The 22,618-nt window shown below is 43.8% G+C and overlaps 1 protein-coding gene across 1 annotated transcript; it reads right to left on the bottom strand.

Moving 5' to 3' along the window:
• Nucleotides 1–3,966: 3,966 nt before the first annotated feature.
• LOC133349218 (tumor necrosis factor receptor superfamily member 21-like) lies at nucleotides 3,967–20,895 on the bottom strand. Its single transcript, XM_061562526.1, has 5 exons — nucleotides 20,676–20,895; nucleotides 18,304–18,730; nucleotides 14,761–15,030; nucleotides 11,108–11,293; nucleotides 3,967–9,968 (listed from the first exon to the last, which is right to left on the bottom strand). Exons 2-5 carry the CDS (start codon nucleotides 18,728–18,730, stop codon nucleotides 9,679–9,681), a joined length of 1,173 nt encoding a protein of 390 aa, XP_061418510.1. The 5' UTR covers nucleotides 20,676–20,895; the 3' UTR covers nucleotides 3,967–9,678.
• Between the last annotated feature and the right edge of the window lie 1,723 nt (nucleotides 20,896–22,618).

The following is a 22,618-nucleotide window of genomic DNA, read 5'->3' as shown; positions in this document are numbered from 1 at the left end:
CCCACCTCTGCAAAGCAGTGCTCAAGAAATTAGTTCTCAATCCAGACATACAATCCAGTGGCTTCCTAAAGGCGGGGCGTTCCGGACGACCGCCGAAGCGCATCTGAAAGCGCGCGATGCGGTCACCGCCGTCTTTGCTCGATGGCCAGCCAGAAGTTTCATGTTTCATTTATTAGGTATAGCCCTGTGAGACATTCGGCTCTTGAATCGGGTGCAATCGCAACAAACAAAAAAACAAAAACATGAACAAGAAAACAACTTAAAGTGACTATGTGCAAACCGAAAATCCAAGAAAAGACAGCAAAATATTGTAGAAAAAGCACCGTACACCAACACTGTGTGCAAAAATCCCAGTGGGATGCAAGTCAAACAACAACAACCACAAGACAACTTAGATTCATGCCATCAGTCTAACCCTGCACTACAACAAACAAACATGGCCAAACCGAAAATCTTTTCAAAAATCACCAAAATAAAGCCATAAAAGCAATGAGACAGTGATCATAGGTACTGTGACCGATTTTTCACAATAAACGACGTAAACAACATGTACAGTATTACCAAACTCTGCAGCCATAGCTGGCTGTATGAGTCACTCAGAAGCCGCTGGCGTTAGGATGACCGGAGTTCCCGTGATGGTTTCATGGCGACCACTCAGTCGTTTGTCTCAACCACGGGACCATGATCTCTTCCAGGGACGCGTCCTGCCTAGGCCCACTTACTTTTCCTAAGTCAACACGATTAATCAAACTCGCGTGCATTATGATCGACGCGTTCCTCTCGGTATAATTGCAGACTCACACCGTTTCTTTTATTTTCGGATTGTGTTCCCTTCCCTTGTCGATGCCAGTGTTTACTGTTGCATGTCATGGCAAGGGATGTATATTGATTACAATTAAATACTTAATTCGTGGAAATGATGCCTCAATAATTCAGACTTTCAAAAAGGCTGGTAAACCCGACTTGAAGAAGTACAGACCCATTAGCCTTTTTTTTTAATCTTGTGCGTATAAACTCTGATGCAGATTTCTGGAGACAAATAAGTGGAAATCATCGAGGCTTTCAGTCACAATTAGAAACCAAAAAGTGTCTCCGACCATAAACCACTTCCATATTAATCGTCAATTATGAACTAATGAAGAGACGAAGCAGCATTGAATAACATTGCGTTCATCCTTTGTAGAGGATCAAATCGCATTTGACTCGGTGGAAATTGTTGCATTCATATATAGGCCAGTTGTTCTTAACCGTTTGCTGCAGCCTTTGTTCTCAATCAGTTAAAATATGTATAATGTTGATGAAACAAAGTAGTTGTACTTTCGTGCCCGTGCTAAATTTGTGTTTCGATCATTTACCTTCGAAAAAAGATCTGCCCAAGTCTCACACACCCCAGAAACATCATCTCGCACCACCAGGGGGTGCGTGCACCCCAGGTAAAAAACCACTGATCTAGGGTCTAACAGAACAGTGCTAGAATTTATACTGGTAGGAACCTCCTGGTTACACCAGCCCACAGGGGTATATTCTGTCCGTCCGTCGTGCATCCAAAAATGGCAGGGGTGGGGCTGGGTGGAGAGGGGAGGGTGGGGAGGGGCTGGGTGGGGAGGGTGGGGAGGGGCTGGGTGGGGAGGGTGGGGCTGGGTGGGGGTGGGAGGGGTGGGGCTGGGTGGGGAGGGGCTGGTCACCCCGTGGTGCCCTTATAAAACTCAACGTGTAACCTACTTCACGCCGGCTTGTGCCCGCCCTCACAGTCGGCCATATTTTCCGAATACACCACGCCGCCGTTGACTCTGGCCATTGACCGAGCAACCCAACGTTCCTACCAGCTCCCTCCGCAGGAATGTTTAGAAATTCAATGTGATGTCTTCGTGTCGTTATTGGTGACCTGGCCGAGACTAGAGTGTTAACACAGCTGCCTGGACGTGAGCCCATGATCATAGTGGTGTTAGCCGAGTGCTCTGATCAAAGCTACCTGAGCGCTCTTTGGGAAGTTAATTGTCGTCGTTCTATGGATCATTTGAATCCTGCTGGGGGAATGTGAAAGTTCCCTTGCTGGCTCAGGGCCCACCAACCTGTCACTTTGCTGTCCCAATGGTCATTTGAGAAGGGAAACAATGAGTATGGAAATACTGGCAGCCTTGATCACATCTTCAATGAAATCAAAAGTACACAGAAACATTGTTTTCCCATTTGATTGCACCTGGAAATGGTTGAAGCTATCATTCTACCACTTTTTGATGGCTGTGACACTACTTTCAAATCAGATACTAATGGAACACTAAACAGACTAAACCCGCCATATCATTCTACGCTTTGATTTACAGTGGACGTACAATACAGGACGCGCAATTGTGACATCTACTTACAATCCAATCTCACATCACTTGATGCAAGAATAAAGCGACATTAGGTCCATCCAAAAACATCCTCATTGCCAAGCTGTACTATACTAACCTAATTAACCTCATTGTCAATCCCAAGAAACCGAAGACGTCCATCAAATTGCCTTTTAACTATCCCAAGAACAAAGAGATTGAATTTCGATTTAAAGCTTTCGTGACTGCAGGGATTCATCTTTTTGGTTCTTTCGGTAAAGTCACGTAGAAGGGAAATAATAAAATAATAAGGGCGGTATTTGATTGTTTCATTTTTATTATTTTATTATTTCCCTTCTACGTGATTTTACCGAAAGAACCAAGAAGAAGAAAAACAAAGAGATTGGTTAACGAAGGCTTTGCCGTTGCAGCATCAACGTTTTGGAACAACTTTGTTTCCTCCCTTAGCATCGTAAATCTTCCTTAGAAAAATATCCTGAAGCAGAGGATTCGTGCTGGATACAACTGTACCCTTTGGTTCTTTCGGTAAAGTCACGTAGGTATAAACCATTTTTTATAACTATTTTTTTTTATTAAAAAAAAATATTTTATACCTACGTGACTTTAGCGAAAGAACCAAAGAGTTTGGATCATTGCAGTCACGAAAACTTCAGATCTAGATTGGATACAACTGCATTTGCAAATATGATTTCATCGTTACTAATGTATCATGAGTAAAATTTGGATGTACAATTTTATTGAGGGACTGTGTGTTGTCTTGGCCGGACTGTTCTTGCTGTTGTTTTTCTGCCTTGCCCAAGATTTGAAGTTGGTGTAATATGCAATTTGAACTTAAAAACTATATCTATTATACGTATTTATTTTTAGTGATTTGCTAAAATACATATATGCGCTCCTATCGTTTTTTTTCTATTGTTTGTTACTGTAACTTTCTGACCCGCCCATACTGGACATTGTGAAAAATAGCTTCATAGCTCATCGGATTTCCCCAGGATAAATAAAGATTCTGATTCCGACCTCGACGAACGCGGGAATTACATTCTTTGGAAAATGCCGTGTTGAACAAAACCGTGTTCGACAAATAATAGACCTTATGGTAAACATTGCGTTGCTGCGTCTGAAATGATCACCCTCTCCATCTTAGGTGAACTAATTCTACGCGATTTCCGCCCTTGTTAAAATACCTGAGTCGCTTCCCATGTTTTGTTTGTGTACACTCTTTGTTTTTAAATTCCACCTCAACACATACAAAGCCCGTCTCCATGGCCCACTCACGCACAATGCTCGCACCTGACATTGAATTCCCAGCCAACTGTTCCCCTCTTATCACTGTCACTTGGTCGTTTATCATTAACCATCTGGGCATCCAATATGACTAAAGTCCTCAACGAGTGGGCGGCGAGATGCATCCGGAAACATTTACGGTGTGTCAAACCGCGTATCGCCAAAACATCATCACCCCCATTTGCAGACGTCATTAGATCTATAACCGAAACACGCGTTTGATAAAGCCGCGTCGGGCAAGGTTTTCCTGTATAGTGAAAAGTTAGTGTTCCGATTGACTATATTGAAACATAGTGACAGCAGGCACAATCGGATGTACATGGAAACAAATACTTTATTTGTGCAGGACGGCAGTCTGTATTCTTAATCTATGGCCCTAAATGTTTAACGCTGTTATAAAGTCATGACCAATGTATGGAGAGCAAATACAGTGCATTGGTATTCATTTCAATAACAAAGTCCACCATACGATTAATGTCCTGTATCAGTGATTACAGAGTCGTTAAATATTTGTCGTAAACAGCCAACACACCCGTGAAATTGGTGTGGAGGGTGGAGTTGGTTTTGCGATTCAATTCACATTTGACGTCCGTAGTCTATTTCCTTATTCAGCACCCAATTCACTCAGGGTGGTCTTGTAAAACTAATTAACGAAACACATCGGAACCATAAAACACGGATTTCCAGCAACACGCCACGTTTCCAATCGCTTCTCCAAATACAGCGTGAAAGGATCTCTGCCCCTTGAAACATGACCACGCATGTCATCTCTCTGACAGTTACATCGGTCTCGGTTTAGACAGAAACAAAGCATCAACATTCACAATAGCAGCAAAATTAGCAAACATGATACAGTAGAAACCAGCAGCGTTGATCATTCGAGAGCAGGGATGTCCCACTCAGTCTAACGCATAGACGTTCGCGAAGAATATAAAAAATATCAATGCATCGTTACATCGGCCATCACCCGACACAGCCAATGAGTAAGATTTGTGATGTAAACGAAACATTCAAATTCGTTACCCGTTCAGCACACCGGCGTGTTGGGAGAGTAAAACCCACAACGTGTACAATTCGAGCATCGCATTTCGCCGGTAATCGCAACCAGCATCATCACGCGACAAGCCAGAATCCTGCTGTTTGGGTCTTAGATCGAGGGGTCAAACTGCGACGCCGTCACTTGTGAGGCAATCAGGCGAAGGGCAGGAGGCGGGGTGGGGAGAGAGTGGGGTGGGTGTTGGATGTCGAGGTGTGGGGCATCGAGAGGGGTTAGAAATACTTTAATATATATAAATATCAATCTTGATTTGAAGCTTTCGTGACCGCAGCAATCCATACTCGTTGGTTCTTTCGGTAAAGTCACGTAGGTAGAAAAAAACAACAACAACAAGCGACCGTCTTGTTGCGATCGAAACGTCGTCATCTATTATTTTCTCGTCTACCTACGTGACTTTACCGAAAGAACCAACGGAGTATATATATTAAATATCAGTCGTTAACAATGGAACGTCGTGGCGGAACGCGTCCGGCCTGCGATGCCGTATGTTTGACACCCCTGGCCTACAGCGACTAAAACACGTCTGCCTGGGTATGAATTTTTGAAAAATAAATATCGGTTGTACCCTTCCTGGCAAACCAAAAAAGGGTCTCACTTCTGCCTCCTCAGTTGCCACAGTGTTTAGCAGCAGCACGAGTAGGGCATGCTGCTGCATATCGACGGTGAGGGGAGACTAGGCTCGAAAGAAAGCCGTCTCTGGTGTGGACCAATCAGTTTCAAAGACAGCGCCACATATTATCAGAGGGTGTTTTTTATTTGCATTCTGACCACAAGCATCGTGGTTAATGCGGACATGATTCCTTGTAAATTGATTCAGTTTGGTGTTTTAACATCTTAACACAGCTGTTTTGTTGCCAGAAAACAAGGAGAAAACCTATTCTCATACGGTGAGGGGTGCAGTTTTACTCTTTGGTTTTGTCCGTAAAGTCACGTAGACCTTACCGAAATAACCAAAGGGTTATTCCCGCAGTCGCGAAAGCTTCAAATCAAGTTTGGGTGAAGTTTTGTTTCGATGCAGAGGAGCAACGCCACAGTTCAGTGAAATTAGACGGTCCACAAATGTCCCAGCACATTCCCATTTGACATTCTGAGACCACTTTAACGTCCACTTTTGACTTATTTCTTCAGCTTTGAGTTATGAGACTGCTCAGTTTTACACGTGGTTGTACTATACACCTTGATTCACTCGCAATTTTATTTTGTTCTCAGGCTTTATGTTCATCCCGCACCTGAAATGTCGTCTATTTCCTTATTCAGCACCCCACTAAGTTTGTAGTCAAAGGTGATCACACTCAGCATCGTCTTATAACAGTAAAACACAATTTTCATACCTGTCAACCCATACGGTTTACCCGTATTTTTGTAAAGGGAAATTTAGCTTTCACGTCCACACGGCATTCAGCCGTTTCAGTACGGGCAAAACAAATTGTTTGTCTATTGGTTTGTGTTTCTCCCTTGTGATGGCACTATGTAGGATGAACGTTGAGATTTAAAGGGCCACGGGGTGACCAATATGGTCTGAATTGGTCTGTAATAAGGTAGGCGCTGATAAGGGGTTGACAGGTATGAGTTTTCCACCAGCTCCATGAATCCATTCAGTCCAGGAAAACAGCTCAGCACCTTTTAACATGACCACATGTCGGTTTTCCACACACGTCTCAACTGTATTACATTCTTGCTTTCTTCTGTACCATTTCCATACAGTTTAGTCGACACCTTTAGCTCAAGGTAATGGAATATAATTTACCAGATTTGTTAACCAGAGATGGTTAAATGCACAATTCAATGTATCGTGAACGTAATCATTAATGTAAATTGATAATTTGAATATCGATGCATGCTTAGTTTACCATAGGCTAATATCTATACATGCTTCATAATTTGAGAATTTTCTATAGAATTTGAGTATTTCCAAGTTTTCGACTAAATATCTCCAAGGGAGACAGTGCAGTACAGAATGAATATGCTAATAACCTATGATGGGGTTAGATTTCACCACAGTCTCATAGGCCAACATAGACACTGATACTGAAGCTACACACGATACTAATATTGGACCCTATAAACCAGTGGTTCTTAACCTTTACTGCAGCCTTTGTACCCCTTAGCTTCTCGAAAGTAAAAACACATGTTAATAAATACATAGGGTTTGATAAAATAAAATCGTTGTACTTATGCGCTCGTGCTTAATGTGTCGACGATTTGCCTTCTAAAAAAGAAATCTGGCCATGTCTCGCAACCCCGGAGAGGGCATCTCGCACACCCGGGGTGTGGTGTGTGTGTGTGACGACGACCGGCACACGTTCTTGCTTTACCACGAGGCTTTGTTGTACACACGAGCACTGTTCTTTAGGCCCGAGCTTCGTCTTCTCTACAACCCTCCCTTCCCCTTGTGCTATCCACTTTTATATCCCTCGAGCCCCCTTTTCCTCGAAGGTTCGCTCAATCCCCATCATCCGATTGGCAACAGTTCCTCCGACAGTCAATCCTCGTATCCCGCTTTTTACGTTTGAATTTCTCCTCCAAATCAGTTTAATTCCCTGGCCTTAAACAATGATCTTTGGGGCGCCTCCCTGCACCAATCAGTGCACCACAGGTTAACAACCACTGCTATCGACCAATGTATCATCTAGCGATATGCCAACACTGGGTGTGGTTAGAGTTTGAACCCCCATCAGTGGTTGATTTGGCCCATCATTCCTCTGGGTCAATAACATAGTACCGATGTGTGGGATGTTAACAATTCTCATATGTAGAAACTGGTGCCCACCAAATGAATGTTGAATTTTTTAAAGGCTCATGGCAATCATGACCCATGCGGGTAATTGTGGTTATTAAACTATACTTCATAACGCTGGTCAGTGAAGGTTGGTGAAGGCGGTGGGGAGGGATACATTTTGGAACACAGTACAAGCAGGTTTGACGACACTATGCACACAGTGACTGACAAAAGTAATTGAATTGGTAAATCAACTTGAGCTTGAGTTCAGGCTGATGATGTTCAGCGGTTACTCAGCTCCCACTTACAAGAGCTAACCAATGAGGATATCGTGGAAGTGGAGGCACACAAGGTTGCTAATAAAGCTGAAGCTGAGGTCACTCGAGATATTCACGAACAATTGGTTGAAGCTTTGCGGGATTTGGAAGCTGGCTTCGCCATCATTGAGGCACAAGACCCAAACTCATCTAAATTCACCAAAATGTCTGTAGAGTTGCCAATGATGGCCTGAGTTGCTTGGAATTTATGAACAAAAAGGAGGAGGCCTCTGTCCAAGTTTCCCTTGATAGGTGTTTCAGGAAGATTGCAAAGACAGCCAGAAACAGTCCCATCGAGCTCTTCAGCAACATCTCTAGAATATCCTGAAAATTCCCCATCTCTATCCTCACCTGCATCTCAATCTTCTTCCAATTAATCATCCATCTCTCCTGCATAAGCAAGCCAGCATCAGGATTTTCTTTTCACGTTACTTTATTGTATATTGTTATTTACTATATGGTATTTGATACTTTATTACCTATTTGCAATATTTATAAGTTTAACAAAGCTTCCCTGTTTTGTTGAACCGTAACACATTTTATTACGCTGACCGTATGTGCAATAAAATGCATTACACGAGTGTGTTCTAAGATACGGACAAATACATTTACGAACGACATCCATTCGTAAGTCGGGGACTGCCCGTACAGTACAAAACATAAATTGCTGCACTGCACTCTGCTGCACACAACATAGCGCGGCAACAACCTGTAACACCTGTCTTGTTTGATGGTAACCCATCCATGTAATACCCAGGCTCAAACATTGCTTAGCTTCTGAGACCTGAGTATATTGGGCACATTATGAAAATGGTCATAGGCAAACCGGAAATAGATGATCACCACATGGAAACGATTTAACATTTAAATAAATTACATAGTCTATTCCGAGCGATATCACTTTATCCATGAGGTTTTTTGGGTTAGATCGCGTAAATATATCAATGTGTCGTTTAAACCCGCCACCACCCGACACAGCCAACTAGTAAGGGTTGTCACGTAAACAGAACATGCCAATTCGTCACGAGTACAGCACACCAGTGTGTTGGAGAGCCAAGCGGTTGAACCCAAATCAAGAGCCAAATGGCTCACAGGGTAAATCCTAATAAATTAAACTGAAAAAAAAAACTGAAGCCACAACATTTACAATCTTAGTACCGTGACGTTTTGCCAGTAATTACAACGAGCTTCATCAGGCGACAGCCAGATTAGTGAAGTCTGTTTCGATCCTCATATAGAGGCGTAGATGTGGTGACCACGCTTCTGCGCTCTTGCGCACAGCGGGGGGATTACTGAGTCAATGTACATTAAGCGTGTTCATTATGCAAGCTCTTTGATCTTGTCCGTCCTGTCTAATGTGTATGAAATCATATTTTAGCAAGCAATGAACTTGGCAGACTTATTTTTTACTGTACAAGTGGAAGGAAACCCCGTGGCCAAGGAGAAAAACTCGACTTGAAGTCTCAATCGATGAAGCCGTATACAGTTGTGGTCTCTCCGTGCTGATTCAACAAACCAGGCAGTTGGCGGCCACTGTTGGCCCAGTGATGAGGCAGTGTCATTTATGGTCGAGTCAGAGCTCCCGGCGGCCTGCTTCATGCGGACATTCAGTCACGTTTTCACTCCAGCACCTGACTTCTTAGCTCCTTACTTTCCAACCTCCAAACCTACGAGCAGTAGCTGACACTACATGATATAGAGCACCCAGAGATGGGTGATTTAGTGTTGAGCCAGTTATCAGAGTGTGCAACAACGCTGATCATTGACACACACACACATACCTATATTTAACTGTGGCTTGTAGATCACGGCTCATATTGTTTGTCCACATTCCGGAATCATGTGGTACTCCAAACCACACATTCGTTTGATGAAAGCAATCCATTGTGTTAGCTGTCAGATGTACAACACCCCACGTTTGAAGCAAGACTAATTCCAAGTGGGCAAGCCAGTATTGAAGTTTTTCTAAAGCAGCACAGCTCTCGAACCCATGGAAATCTCATTTTGATTTGTAGATGAGATTAATTCAGCCAGGTCTCTACGGTCCATACTGTTTAGGGCTCTCGCCAATTCTCTCAGTGTGGCACTTTTTCCTGAATTCTGCTTCCATTTAATGAGAACCATGTACGTCTTGTCCTTAAGGGAATCATGGCTCATCGATATTGTTTCAATGTCGACTTCAGTGATGTATCCGAGGTTTCGCGCCAAACGCTTCCAATCCGAGCCCAGACGTTCTGATACTTGTAAAAAGATATCTGCAAAAAAGAAAACGGAAAAAGATATATCCAACAGTGAATGCAATTACGAGCACATTCGCTTGTTCTACGTTACACGTTCGTTCTGCTTAAGGTTTATCGGACATTTATATATTTGTACAGTAAATATATACATAGCATTAAGCATGCCCACATTCAAACACCCATAAGGAATGAGAGAGGTGTTGAGTTTGCCTATACAAATAATTGGGATTTGCAGCAGGGCGTGGGGTCTATCTCCCACTAGTCTTCGTATCGATTTAAAGCTTTTGTAACTGCAGGGATTCATTTTCTTGGTTCTTTCGGTAAAGTCACGTAGAAGGGAAATAATAAAATAATAAACATTAAAAAATACAATTCTCATGACGTTTCGGCCACAACGCAAGCAGCCGTCCTCAGGTGAAGAACAGGTCTGTCGGAAAGACAGCATTCAGACGCTGTCTTTCTGACAGACCTGTTCTTCACCTGAGGATGGCTGCTTGTGTTGTGGCCGAAACGTCGTGGGAATTGTATCTTATTATGTTTCATTTTTATTATTTTATTATTTCCCTTCTACATGACTTTACCGAAAGAACCAAAAAGATAGTCTTCGTATCTTCAATAACATGATTTGGTTTGGCTGTCTTTAGCCTTTACACTGAATTTTAAGAATCATGAACAGTCTTACGTGACTTTGGCAACTTTCAGGAAATCACGGTAATTAAATACACTGGTTACAAAACAAATCTCTTGAGCTAATTCCGATTCATTTCATTATACGCGTTCATATCAGAACTTGTACATGCTGGCTTTCTGCTCGACGTATCTCAGGCTAACCAATCCCCGTGCCATCACGATGGCACTGTTGCAATGCCCCTCTCATCTTTTTTTGTTGCGGTGTAAAAATGGGAAGTGTTTTCAAGTGCTTTGTAAAAAAAAAAGGGCTCTTCTGCCAGTGTTGTGAATTTTTGCACATCGCAACGAGAAGCCAGGCATTTCCATTCCACATCAACCTTATAGTTCTAAAGAATGCGTGGACATAGAGTTTATAACCATGACAGACATTTTTTTGTATGTACCTACATTATTCTCTCGAATGTTACATGCAATCATTGAAAGCATTAAATATTGTTTAAAGAACTTGATTCTTCTGAACATACCTTTTTCTTCTCTGGATAGCATAGCAGTTAATATTCTTCTGCGGATTCTTTCGGAAAAATGCAACACCAGACATGCCAGCAGAAGGAGTAATATGACGGACATGAGGGCGATAATGATATTTCCTTGAGATGCGTGACCAGTATCTGATGGCTTGGTAGGGTCATATGCAGACAAAGAAGAATGTTCTGCAACAAATAAAGGAATGGGAAAACATATTAAGTGCATTCACAATTCCAAACATTCACGGATATCCTATTAACACCATCTTGTCATGTCGTGTTCTTTGAACACGACAAAGTAATCTTCCTCGTGTTCATTTTCTCACAATGCACCAGGTATCTATATAGATAAATACCTTAATTCTGTATGTCTCGAAAACATCGAGGGTACTTCCCGACAACGTAGAAAGCAGAAATTGTGTAGATAGGTAGCTTTTAGGACACACACAACAGAAAAAAAAATCGCGATTTTTCATTTTAAGGCCCCCAAATCTCGATTTTAAGCATCCCATAAACATGTTTGTGCGTGTCATTCAAAAACCGTTCAAAATAAAAGCGGGGGGTGGGGGGTTGAAGCCTCGATAATAATTATTTGTCTACATTGGCCTTCAAATGAGTTAGATAGTTCGGCGGTGGACTGTCTGTTTGCTTAAACACGTTCATATTATCAATCCTTGATCGTTTCTGCATGGATTAAATATCGGCCGTTCTATACGATTGCGTCAAGCGTCCGTACGCAGGTGGGGGTGGGGGGGTGTAAAAAGTCCGCGTGTGTACAGAGAGGGGTCAAGTTTTGACAGATATTTGCATACGTACTCAATGGATGGCCCCTTACTGGCTGTGTCAGGTGGTGGAGGGTTACAACACATTTGTACTTACGCGATGTAACCGAAAAACCTTTATGAATAATATTGGTCGCGAAAGCCTATGTGTTAAACTGTTTGATCATAGATAAAAATAGTAAAAAAAGTATATCAGGTAAATTATTACATTTATTGAAAGCATTTTTAGCAAAGGCTCTTCTGCATAGCAGAGATGGGGAGTCTGTTGCCTGACATAAGCACATCGCTCGAGTACATTTACTCTATTATTTTATTCTCATTTAAAACTTTAATTGAATAATAAAAACTGACCCCACCTGGCATTTCCCATCACTGTCGGCTCTGAACACTTGCTTGAAATGTAATGTTCCTATCGTGCAAATGGATCTTTCTCAATTTTTCAAACAATGCAAGTGTCGTGACATCGCTGGATGTCAACATGCTGGGTGCAGTGCCGGCCCTAGAGGGTCACGGCGTGCGGTGTAGCGACATCGCGGATACCACAAGGGCGTGGGGTGTGTTGCGCCGTAATAAGGCGCTGTAGGCGGCTGACCTGCCACCACGCTTACGGGCCGACAGGGGGCCGCCGAGAGAGAGCGAGGTGGGTAGGGGTCAGAGGTCGCAACCGAGTATCCGATACCCGTACCCTACCCGATACCCGGCTACCCGTACCCAGCCGGATACGGGTAGCCGTTTGCGACCCTGGTGCGGCCGGGTACGGGTATGGGTAGGCCGTGAGTCACTGGTGAGTAGCCGTTTGTCACTCATTTCGGGTAGGGTATGTGTAAGGAATCAAAACCCGTTTGCGACCTCTGGTAGGGGTTGACCTAAGGTCAAACCCCCGCCCCTCTGTGACTGGAGGTTGACACCCCAGACCCCCCAGGGGCTGAGGGGGATCATGGCCCCCCTCCACGTCACGTAGTAACTAGTGTAGTTATCCTGGTGGTCACCACCATAGGTTGTTATTCTGTTAAGGGGAAAGTTACATCGTGTGTTGAAACTGAATAAATGTGTTGCCTCCAATTCCACGTCTGCGACTCAGTTGAACCCATTACACAAGCAATGTACATGTACATTCACAGCTGTTTTTGTCAATCCACTGCCGGATGAGGGCCTCCCCTTGCCTTGCGGGCCGCGAGTATTATCTGATCGTCCTTCGGCATGGTCAACGCAGGTTGGTGCAGGTTTGTGAAGGTGCAGAGCAACGCAATGGATGTTGCTGCACTATCCCTTACTGTCCACAAGACCTGTCACTCTTTTGTGCACAGTGGTCACACTGTCGTAGGCTCACAATACCAGCACTGCAAGAAACCATGGCCAAAGTGTAACTACTTGCAAAGGTGCTGTGATTCGTACTACAAGGCCCGTCTATGCTCTACGTTGTTTAAATTTAATTTTGTCCCTCAAAGGGACGCTGTGAAAATAAACCACTGGCTGCTGGAAACTATGTGGGGCATTACTGGGGTTCCACTACTACAAAGCAGGACAGACAGCTGTCATATTGTCACAATAAGTTTACATATACTCTATTCAACCATACTCAAGAGAAAGGAAACACATTGTGCCTGCTAAGATAAGGTCGACTCCTAAAAGGAAATGAATAGATGTTTCCCACGTAAGCAATGTAAGAAAACAGTCATGCAAATGTTAATATTAAGCTGTTAAAAATGTTAAAATATTAATCAAATGAATAAAAAAATATGATGAAACAAATACACTATGAACATACTCTTGGGGTCTTTCGGTGACTTTACCTAAAGACCCAAAGAGTATGAATTCCTGCAGTCACGAAAGCTTTAAGTCAAGATTTACACTATTAACAATCAAATAATATCTCCTTGCATGAATGAACACCGACAGTCCTGGGCTTGTCGTGGGGAAATTTTAAATTTGAAAAAATTCCCCACGGCAAAGTCCAGGTTCTGCATTGAGCAGCCACTGTCAACCTCCCAGAGTGGCGCGGTGTTAACGCCCTTGCCTGGTGTGCAGGAGGTCGTGGGATCTATCCCGACCCAGACACCTGTACATGTATGTTTGGAGTTTGCACGTTATCCCCGTGGTTGCGTGGATTGTTCTCTGGGACCTCTGGGTTTTCCCTCCATATTTAGAAACACGCGTTCAGAGTATTTGGGCTGCTAGAAATGTCCACGTGATAAGCCGCTTCGTTGAGCTAGAATTTGGGGTGGCCAGGTCGCTTTTGAAAAATAGCTACATAGTTCAGGTGGTCCTTACCTGATTTAAATAAAAAAAACATGCGTTTAGTTGAAGTGATACTCATTTCAATGACTGCTGTAGGGATGATTGGGCTGAGTTAATTCGAATTGCGCTTTGAAAACAGCTTTCTACTTCAGTGCTGCGTGACGTCATCACCCCCTCCCCTCTCCTCACAAGCTTCTACGTCCCGTGACCCCCCTTCCCCCCCCCACCAATCTTCCGTGACGTAGGAACTCAACTGCCCAGTTGGCTGAGGTCATCAGCCCCTCCCCTATCAACTACTCCCCCTCCCACCCCACCCAGCGTGGCTAACCAGGCCCCCACCGGGTCCGTGAATGACAGGTAGACAAACAGCATTTTATTAATTCTAGATTTTAAGTTTTCGTGACTGCAAGGATTCATACTCTTTGGTTTTTTTCGGTAAAGTCACGTAGGTAAAAAAATCTAAATAAATGAAATCACGACGTTTCGGGCGCAACACAAGCATCCTTCTTCAGGTGGGGACAACGTAGCGAAAGCACAACCGCTTAGGTGATGGTTGTGCTTTCGCTACCGAAAAAAGCAAAGAGCATTTTATTACAATGGGAGATTGTAATTATGTCAACGGACGACACTCACGGATTGCGGGGGAGGCTGAAGTTGCGGCGTCAGTTGTGCGCGAGTGGGGTCCACCCGCAGTGCCCATATCCTTGGGCGGCGGCGTGTTGACAGGTGGTGCAGTTGTAGGCACAGGTGCACAGGTGGCATCAGATGAATGGGTGCCAGCACTCTGCAATGTCTTCCCCAAGGCACTGCAGTTGGTGTGCGATTGGCAGGTGTCCTGGCCCCGAGATGGGAAGGAGAAGGATCCCGTAGGACACTTGCGGCAATGTTCCCCATCCACGGATTCTGGAAGCAGCAGATAGACGAGCAAAGTTCAGTTGTTTTGATTAAGCGCACACGAAGATCCCATGTCGTTGCTTTACAGATACTGCCGTGCTGTTCGCGAGTGCCTGCAAGAGTGATGGTGTGGTCAACACCACACCTGGCAACGGATGTTTTTCACACCACATCAGGTACATACTGAGTCTAGCTAGGAAAGGCCCTGGACAAATGTAGATACAGGATGCCACGAGCATTGTGCAACACCCATTATTGTTCACGTTGGTGGGACATTTCAAAAGAACACCATATCGGTAAAGTGTTGAAAAGAGGACTTGTACAATCCTTAAACAAAATGTGTTAACTCTGACATCTCTAAGTGAAACAATATATTTATAAATGTCAAGACTGCACTTTGCATGTCTACATTCGATGACTAATAATCTCGACTTTTACTTAGTGAAACATTAAGTTTTGTTTAATACCTCCTGTACAAGTGAATGTGTTAAGGGACGTCTTTAGCCCCACAACAGTTGCACAAAGGTCAGGGGTTATAATAATACTAAAGTGACAAAGTAAATTAATTTTAAACATTCCTATCAAAGCAACTGCAAAGTAAACTTACTAAATGACTGTACGTCTATTTATACATTTATATAAGACGTTGGTGAATATAAAAAAGGAAGTTACATTGCAGTGGTTTTATCTTAGAAAATTGTAATTGTTAGAAAGCGATTTTTTATTTGACCAGGTAAGGCCCACTGAGCTATATAGCTATTTTTCAGAGCGACCTGGCCACAAATCACAGCTCAACGAAGTGGCTTACCATGTGGAAATATATAGCTGCCAAATAGTTTAAACGGACATTTCTAAATGTGGAGGACTCAGATAAAAACCCACTCGACCACGGGGAGAACGTACAACCTCCAAATATACAGGCATCAGGGTCGTGATCGCATTCACGACCTCTTGTATACCAGGTGAGGTAGTTAACATCTCGCCACTGTAACTTCATGCTGGTTATGCAGGTTAAATCATACTATTTTCGAGTTGTGGTTGCAATTGTCTGTGCACTGCACTATGGACATATCTTATTAACGTATTTTTTAAGGTCATTCATTTAAAAATATAGGTTTTCGTGAACCAATATAATTATCTGAGAAATCTGCAATTCACGAGCATCTCTGCGACGTATCCCTCGCGAATAACGAGGGAATACTGTTCTGCTAATTTAATGCATTCGTTGCCTTAGGTATAAGAACTCCAGGCATAGCATTGTGCAATTTCTATCACTGGCTGGGACCGACAACAGAAAAAACTGCCACACACCCATTTTAACCTTTGGAATACGACTTCTGAATGCGATATTAATATTTCGTATGGTCTATGAAGAGCCACTATTAGAGATCCACTTGTGAGTGATTGTGCCTTTCTTTTGCTTATTTCTGAGCATTGGGTGAATTCCAGGTAGACCGCCTTGGGAGTTTATCTTTCGGGCAGTACAGTACAAGGTTCTGTGGTCCATGGTTAGGAGTTAGTGGCGACCAGTCACACACAGGATATGCTTTGGGTTGCCACTCAAGAGTTAATGACACGTCTTTTGGCACAAATTACTGCGTGGCCTAACCAAAGAACAAACAAGGATCGTGGCATTGGCTACAGAAACCTACGTTTTAAGCAGGTTACCTAATTGTTATCGTACAGTGCATTGCTATTATTTCCTAAACAACAATCGTTTGAGGTTTTATGCTGCTTAAGGTTTCAACTGTGCAGTGGTGGTACAGTGTTGCGTAATTAGCCCAGCGATCCGCGTTCGATTTCCAGCCATTTCATTGATGTGGTAGATATAGAATGGGTATAACATATTTGGTGTAGGGGCCGTCCATAAATGACGTCACGCGATTTTGGACGATATTTGACCCCCCCCCCCTCTTCGTCACACGGCGTCCCAAAAAGTCAGACCCCCTCAAATATGACGTCACAAAGCTCTGCCCCCCCCCCAAACAATAATAAACCATGCTTCAAATCGCTTTAAACTATTACTATTGTCATTGTAGTGCGCATTTAATGCGGCGCTGCACTCTGATGTTGTAGGAGAAAACATTTATTAAAAAGTCTATTTAAATTAAGCAGAACGTGTTGTCAATATTTATTTAAAGTTGCGCATTTTTACGTGACATCACATTTCTCAAACCCCCCCCTCGTCACACATCGTCACAAATGTCTGACCCCCCCCCCACCCTCTAGGTGCGTGACGTTATTTATGGACGGCCCCTTACGTGAATAGCATTGCAAGGATGGGCTTGGTCAGTCACATGAGTGTGAGTCATGGTCATTGTAGTAAAAACTATATTAAAGCACATGCCAGTTTTGCTATTGGCATCCGGTTACCCAGGCAATAAACTACATTAGATTGAAAATTGATTGGAAATTGACATCCTAGTTTTTCAAATAACAGCCTTCCGGAGTTTATTTTACCAGTCTCTGAACGGGGCTCTCTTGCCACTGTGTACAAAAGAGTGGTTCCCTCTGTTATCAATGGGAAAGTTTACATGAAAAAACTAAATATCATTGAGATAAAGGTGCAGCCCTGCAATTGCTTGCTCATGGCACGGCCGGCAGAAGGCCCTCCACGATAGCGGTGATCTAGAGGGAATTGCTTCCAAGCTGGCCAGGCTATGATCCAGTGGTAGAAATTCCACATCCTAAGGTAGGGCCACCCTCTTCATCGGATTTACGATTTTTAACATCCCATAAAATGGTGCTTATTTTGTTGAATTGACAAGCTTCATGGATTTAGTCAATCCCTGACCTGGACATTAACCCATGACCTTCAGATTTATAGTTGAGTGATATGCACACAAATGTACACTGTGCCAAGAAGATGGCATATTAACAACTATTAACAGACTAGATTTAAATATCAGTACTATCCTAATTGAAAAATTTAATGTTTTGCATGCAACATATAGGGATGATTCGAAAATGTTATGCTTGTCATTGACAAGACAGTGTGACATTGTGTTCCTGTAGAATCCTAAATTAGTCAAGACACATATTTGATGCTGTTGTGCTCAAAAAAGTGTACTGACTTGATGTCATGCAAAATTAAAGCATAATTATCCCCACCCATGCCCTTTCTTGGCCAACAGATTCAGATGTATTGTGAGATTAGCGCATCATAGTTTTTGTTCTGGAAAATACCCAGTGGGAAAAAAAACCGTGACAGCCCTGCACTGGCTTGGAAGCACCAGTCGAAATGGGTGTGATTGAAATGAGACAAGATGGCATAGCACCTACCTCTCCTTTCGTAGCCAGGGTCACAATGCAGACAGACGTCTCCCTCCTTATACATGCGCCCTTGACAGCGGCACAATGTGTTGCTGTACGGTTTGCAGGGGGCTTCCATGTAGTGGTGGTCGAAGTTGTGGCACGTTGCGCACAAGAGGCACCTCTCCAGGCCATTAGGCATGTCCGTGTAGGTTCCTTTGGGGCAGGCGGCACACTCTGTGCTCTCAGGCACCCCTTCCTTGCAGTGCATGGTCACGTACTCCCCAGCCGTGCACCTCCAGCAAGGTATGGGGCGGCCGGTGAGGTCGTCATACCAAACGTAGTTGTCACCCCTGAATGGCTGACGTCTGTCGTGACGGTGTTCGAGGGGGAGAGCTTGGAAGCCATTGCTGTGCCATACAATGGCCAGGAGGCACAATGCAGCAACCCCTGCCATCTGTAACGAGATGAAAGTTTTCGTGAAAAACGGATTCAGATCAACATGTTAAGAAACGTATCATTGCTGTGAAATTAAAACGTCAGTGGCCCCGCGTTCAAATGCTCAGTGAGGCTATGCGAATAGCAATGGGCGATGCTGAGCCAAAGTGTGAAACGGGCATCTTCTCATGGCAGGGGCCAATGTATAATACGGCCATGGTTGACTTCAAACAAATATAAACAAACAAGGATAAACTACTAATTTCAGGTATTTTGGTGGAATAATGGAACAAGCATCCCTGGATGGGAACTTGTGTGTCAAGCCCTCTGTTAACGCCACCACCACCAGACCACGAACATGCCCTCTAGTCCCAGTGGTTCTCAACATTTCTTTGGGCAACTTGCATCCGTTTATTAAATGCTGTTTCAACCGAGTACCCCCTTGTCTGACCTAACATGGTTCCGAGAAATACATATACGAATAATGAACATCAATAGGATAACCTATTGCCAAATATTGTGAGGTATCCTAACTGGTTTGTAACTGCACATTCAACAGACGCTCTGCCCGCATGACGGAACTTATTTGCGCTCTCTGCTCAATGAGCTTAGAAAGTTTTTTTTTTAATATCGTTTTAGGTTACCGTATGGATTAAACCTATTGCCAAATATTGTGAGATATCCTAACTATACTATGGGAACCTCATTTGCCAGTAAAAATATGATAATTGGTTTTTTACCCTTCTATCTGGCAACAAAACTGACACCTTTTTACAAGGAGTCATGTTTGCATAGACCGCAATACCTGCAGGCACCTTTTGGCGTCATCTGGTCCAACCCATGTGAGACTAGGCTCTAAGGAAAGCTGTCTCGGGTGTGGACCAATCAACTTCAAGGACAGTGCACATTATCAGAGTTATGTTCTTTTGTTTGTATTATGACTGCAGGTATTGCGGTCTATGCAAACATGACTCCTTGTAAAAAGGTGTCAGTTTTGTTGCCAGATAAAAGGGTAAAAAAACCAATTATCGTATCCTAACTGGTTTGTAACTGCACATTCAACAGACGCTCTGCCCGCATGACGGAACTTATTTGCGCTCTCTGATCAATGAGCTTAGAAAGTATTTTTTTTAAATATCGTTTTAGGTTACCGTATGGATTAAACATTGCATCGTCGTCATTTCATAGTCGTACACGATGACTATTCACCAATCACTCTCGTGCATCATATAATTTCGCACATTTGTAAAATCACCTCGCGTACCCCCCAGGGGTTCCCGTGTAACCCCTGGTTGAGAACCACTGCCCTATAACCCTGCAATACTATATACTAAAAGCAGTTCAGATACTTTTGGAAAAGTTAGCCTAAGTTGTGAAACAAGCTTTCGCTAAGCGGTATTCACCAGCGCATTGGCTGCTGGAATAAGGCATGCGAAGTGGATAGTTTATTTTAATCATTTCCATCATGAACAAATAAACAACGTGAATGGCCCGCTCATTGGGGGCCATAAATCAGTTCAATACAGCACTTCCCCAAAGAACTAGTGAATATTGTCAGGCAGTCCAAGCGTTTTCGAGTGCAACCATCCACAACTACGGTACGCTTATAAGCGCAACGAAATATCGAATACTTGTGTGCACAATCATCATCGGCCATGGTCATTGCACTGCCGGACGAAGCCCGCAAGCACAGACTTAAACGACCACTTGCACAAACTTAACCACCACAGCAATACGAGATCTGATCTCGTCGTGTCAATACGTCCCTTGAAGCGCCGGCTTGCATCAGCACGCGTACAGCATAAAACGACAGTGACATGGAACAAGTGATGTACGTTCAAGGTAACATATATATTTTTATCATCAACTGTGCTTGTCGTTTACCATAACACTGGACGTAACAAAACAAGCTGAGCAATAAAGAAGACACGTTTTTAAAAGCAAACGCGATCGCAAAACTGTACCGGGAAGTGGTGGCCCGGTCTTCACGCGAAGGAAGCTGAAACTTCAGTGCCAAAGAAATACAACTTTGATCAAACTCAACGTGTTCATCCAAAAGAAAATAAAAAAAGCCACCTCGTCTACGTTCATAAAACCCTCGACACACTTTGTATACTTGACGTGTGAGTTGGAAGCTTCGCGAATAGGGAGATAAAAAAAGCGCCCTTCGACAGCGCGAAAACGCTGAACAGCGACAGGCGCGCAGGAAATCCCCGTTGCGACATGCGCGCCCATCCTCCGCACGGGCATATTTAAATATCCAATATTTAAATGGCACACCTTGCCGCCAAGTCATGGTTTTGGATCGAACTAGGACCCATATTACTTTTTCCTACATATCCAGAAAAGTCCTTGCACTGGGTTTGTGTTGTTGTTCAGTGTACGATGCTTTCAGCAAACGATTGCCTATGCGAGTGGGAGCAAACTGGAGCGTCCAGATGAAGCCCAGGCGCGCAATGGAACCAACAACTGTATCCCCGTACAGATGGAAACAGATGGCGATGAGACAATGATCATGAGCCCAGGCGCGCAATGGAACCAACAACTGCATCCCCGTACAGATGGAAACAGATGGCGATGAGGCAATGATGATGAGCCCAGGCGCGCAATGGAACCAACAACTGTATCCCCGTACAGATGGAAACAGATGGCGATGAGGCAATGATCATGAGCCCAGGCGTGCAATGGGACCAACAACTGTATCCCCGTACAGATGGAAACAGATGGCGATGAGGCAATGATAATGAGCCCAGGCGCGCAATGGAACCAACAACTGCATCCCCGTACAGATGGAAACAGATGGCGATGAGGCAATGATGATGAGCCCAGGCGCGCAATGGAACCAACAACTGTATCCCCGTACAGATGGAAACAGATGGCGATGAGGCAATGATGATGAGCCCAGGCGTGCAATGGGACCAACAACTGTATCCCCGTACAGATGGAAACAGATGGCGATGAGGCAATGATCATGAGCCCAGGCGCGCAATGGGACCAACAACTGTATCCCCGTACAGATGGAAACAGATGGCGATGAGGTTATATCGCTGTACCTCGGCTCTTATGGTGAGGGCATTTCATAAGATTGTTCTGCGATCCACCGATCCCGCGAACAGAGGGGAACTTTGTCTACACCAACATCTGGCAGTTCATCAGCGATGATTGGTTTTAAGCCCGGATCGATTTATTTTGACAACGCAACGTTGAACCGGTGGAGTGGTTGCTTTTGTAACATCAGTGCTTCTGAATGAAATTCGAGGGAACGAAACAGGAGGATTTCTCCACAATTCTGGCTGTTTGCCTGATGGTGCTAGTTGTAAATACTGGCGCAAACGTCGTGCTCGGATTATAAATGTTGTCGATTTGCTCTCCAACACACCGGTTAGTGCTGTACTAGTGACGAATTGGCACGCTCTTTTTAAGTGACAAACTTTACTAATTGGCTGTGTCGGGTGGTGGCGGGTTTCACGACACATTTATATATTTACACGATCTAACCCAAAAAAACACCTACATTATGTGAAGATATTGGTCGCGAAAGCCTACGTGTTAACCAGAATGAAATTACTCCCAAAAGGCGGATGTGGCTGATAGCACGTAGAGAGTCATGCATTATACAGAACTTATCTGTGACGATATTAGGGGAAACTAATATTACGGATCCTATTATCCGCTAATTTACTCTCCGTATCCGCGGGGTACCAGATCGCAGAGAACACGATGAATTTGACAAACTCTTTGAGTCCACGGCTAAATTGCTAGTATTTTATCAATCCGTTGGCTATGCATTAAGGGGCCGTCCATAAATGACGTCACGCACCTGGGGGGGGGGGGGGGTCAGACATTTGTGACGATGTGTGACGAGGGGGGTGGGTTTGAGAAATGTGATGTCACGTCAAAATGCGCG

This window comes from Lethenteron reissneri, chromosome 29 (assembly GCF_015708825.2).
Source record: "Lethenteron reissneri isolate LAM-NWPU_2019-01 chromosome 29, ASM1570882v1, whole genome shotgun sequence".
In the NCBI taxonomy this organism is placed as follows: domain Eukaryota; kingdom Metazoa; phylum Chordata; class Hyperoartia; order Petromyzontiformes; family Petromyzontidae; genus Lethenteron; species Lethenteron reissneri.
The sequence above is the reverse complement of the archived record's forward strand: the minus strand, read 5'-3'. Positions and strand labels throughout refer to the sequence as shown.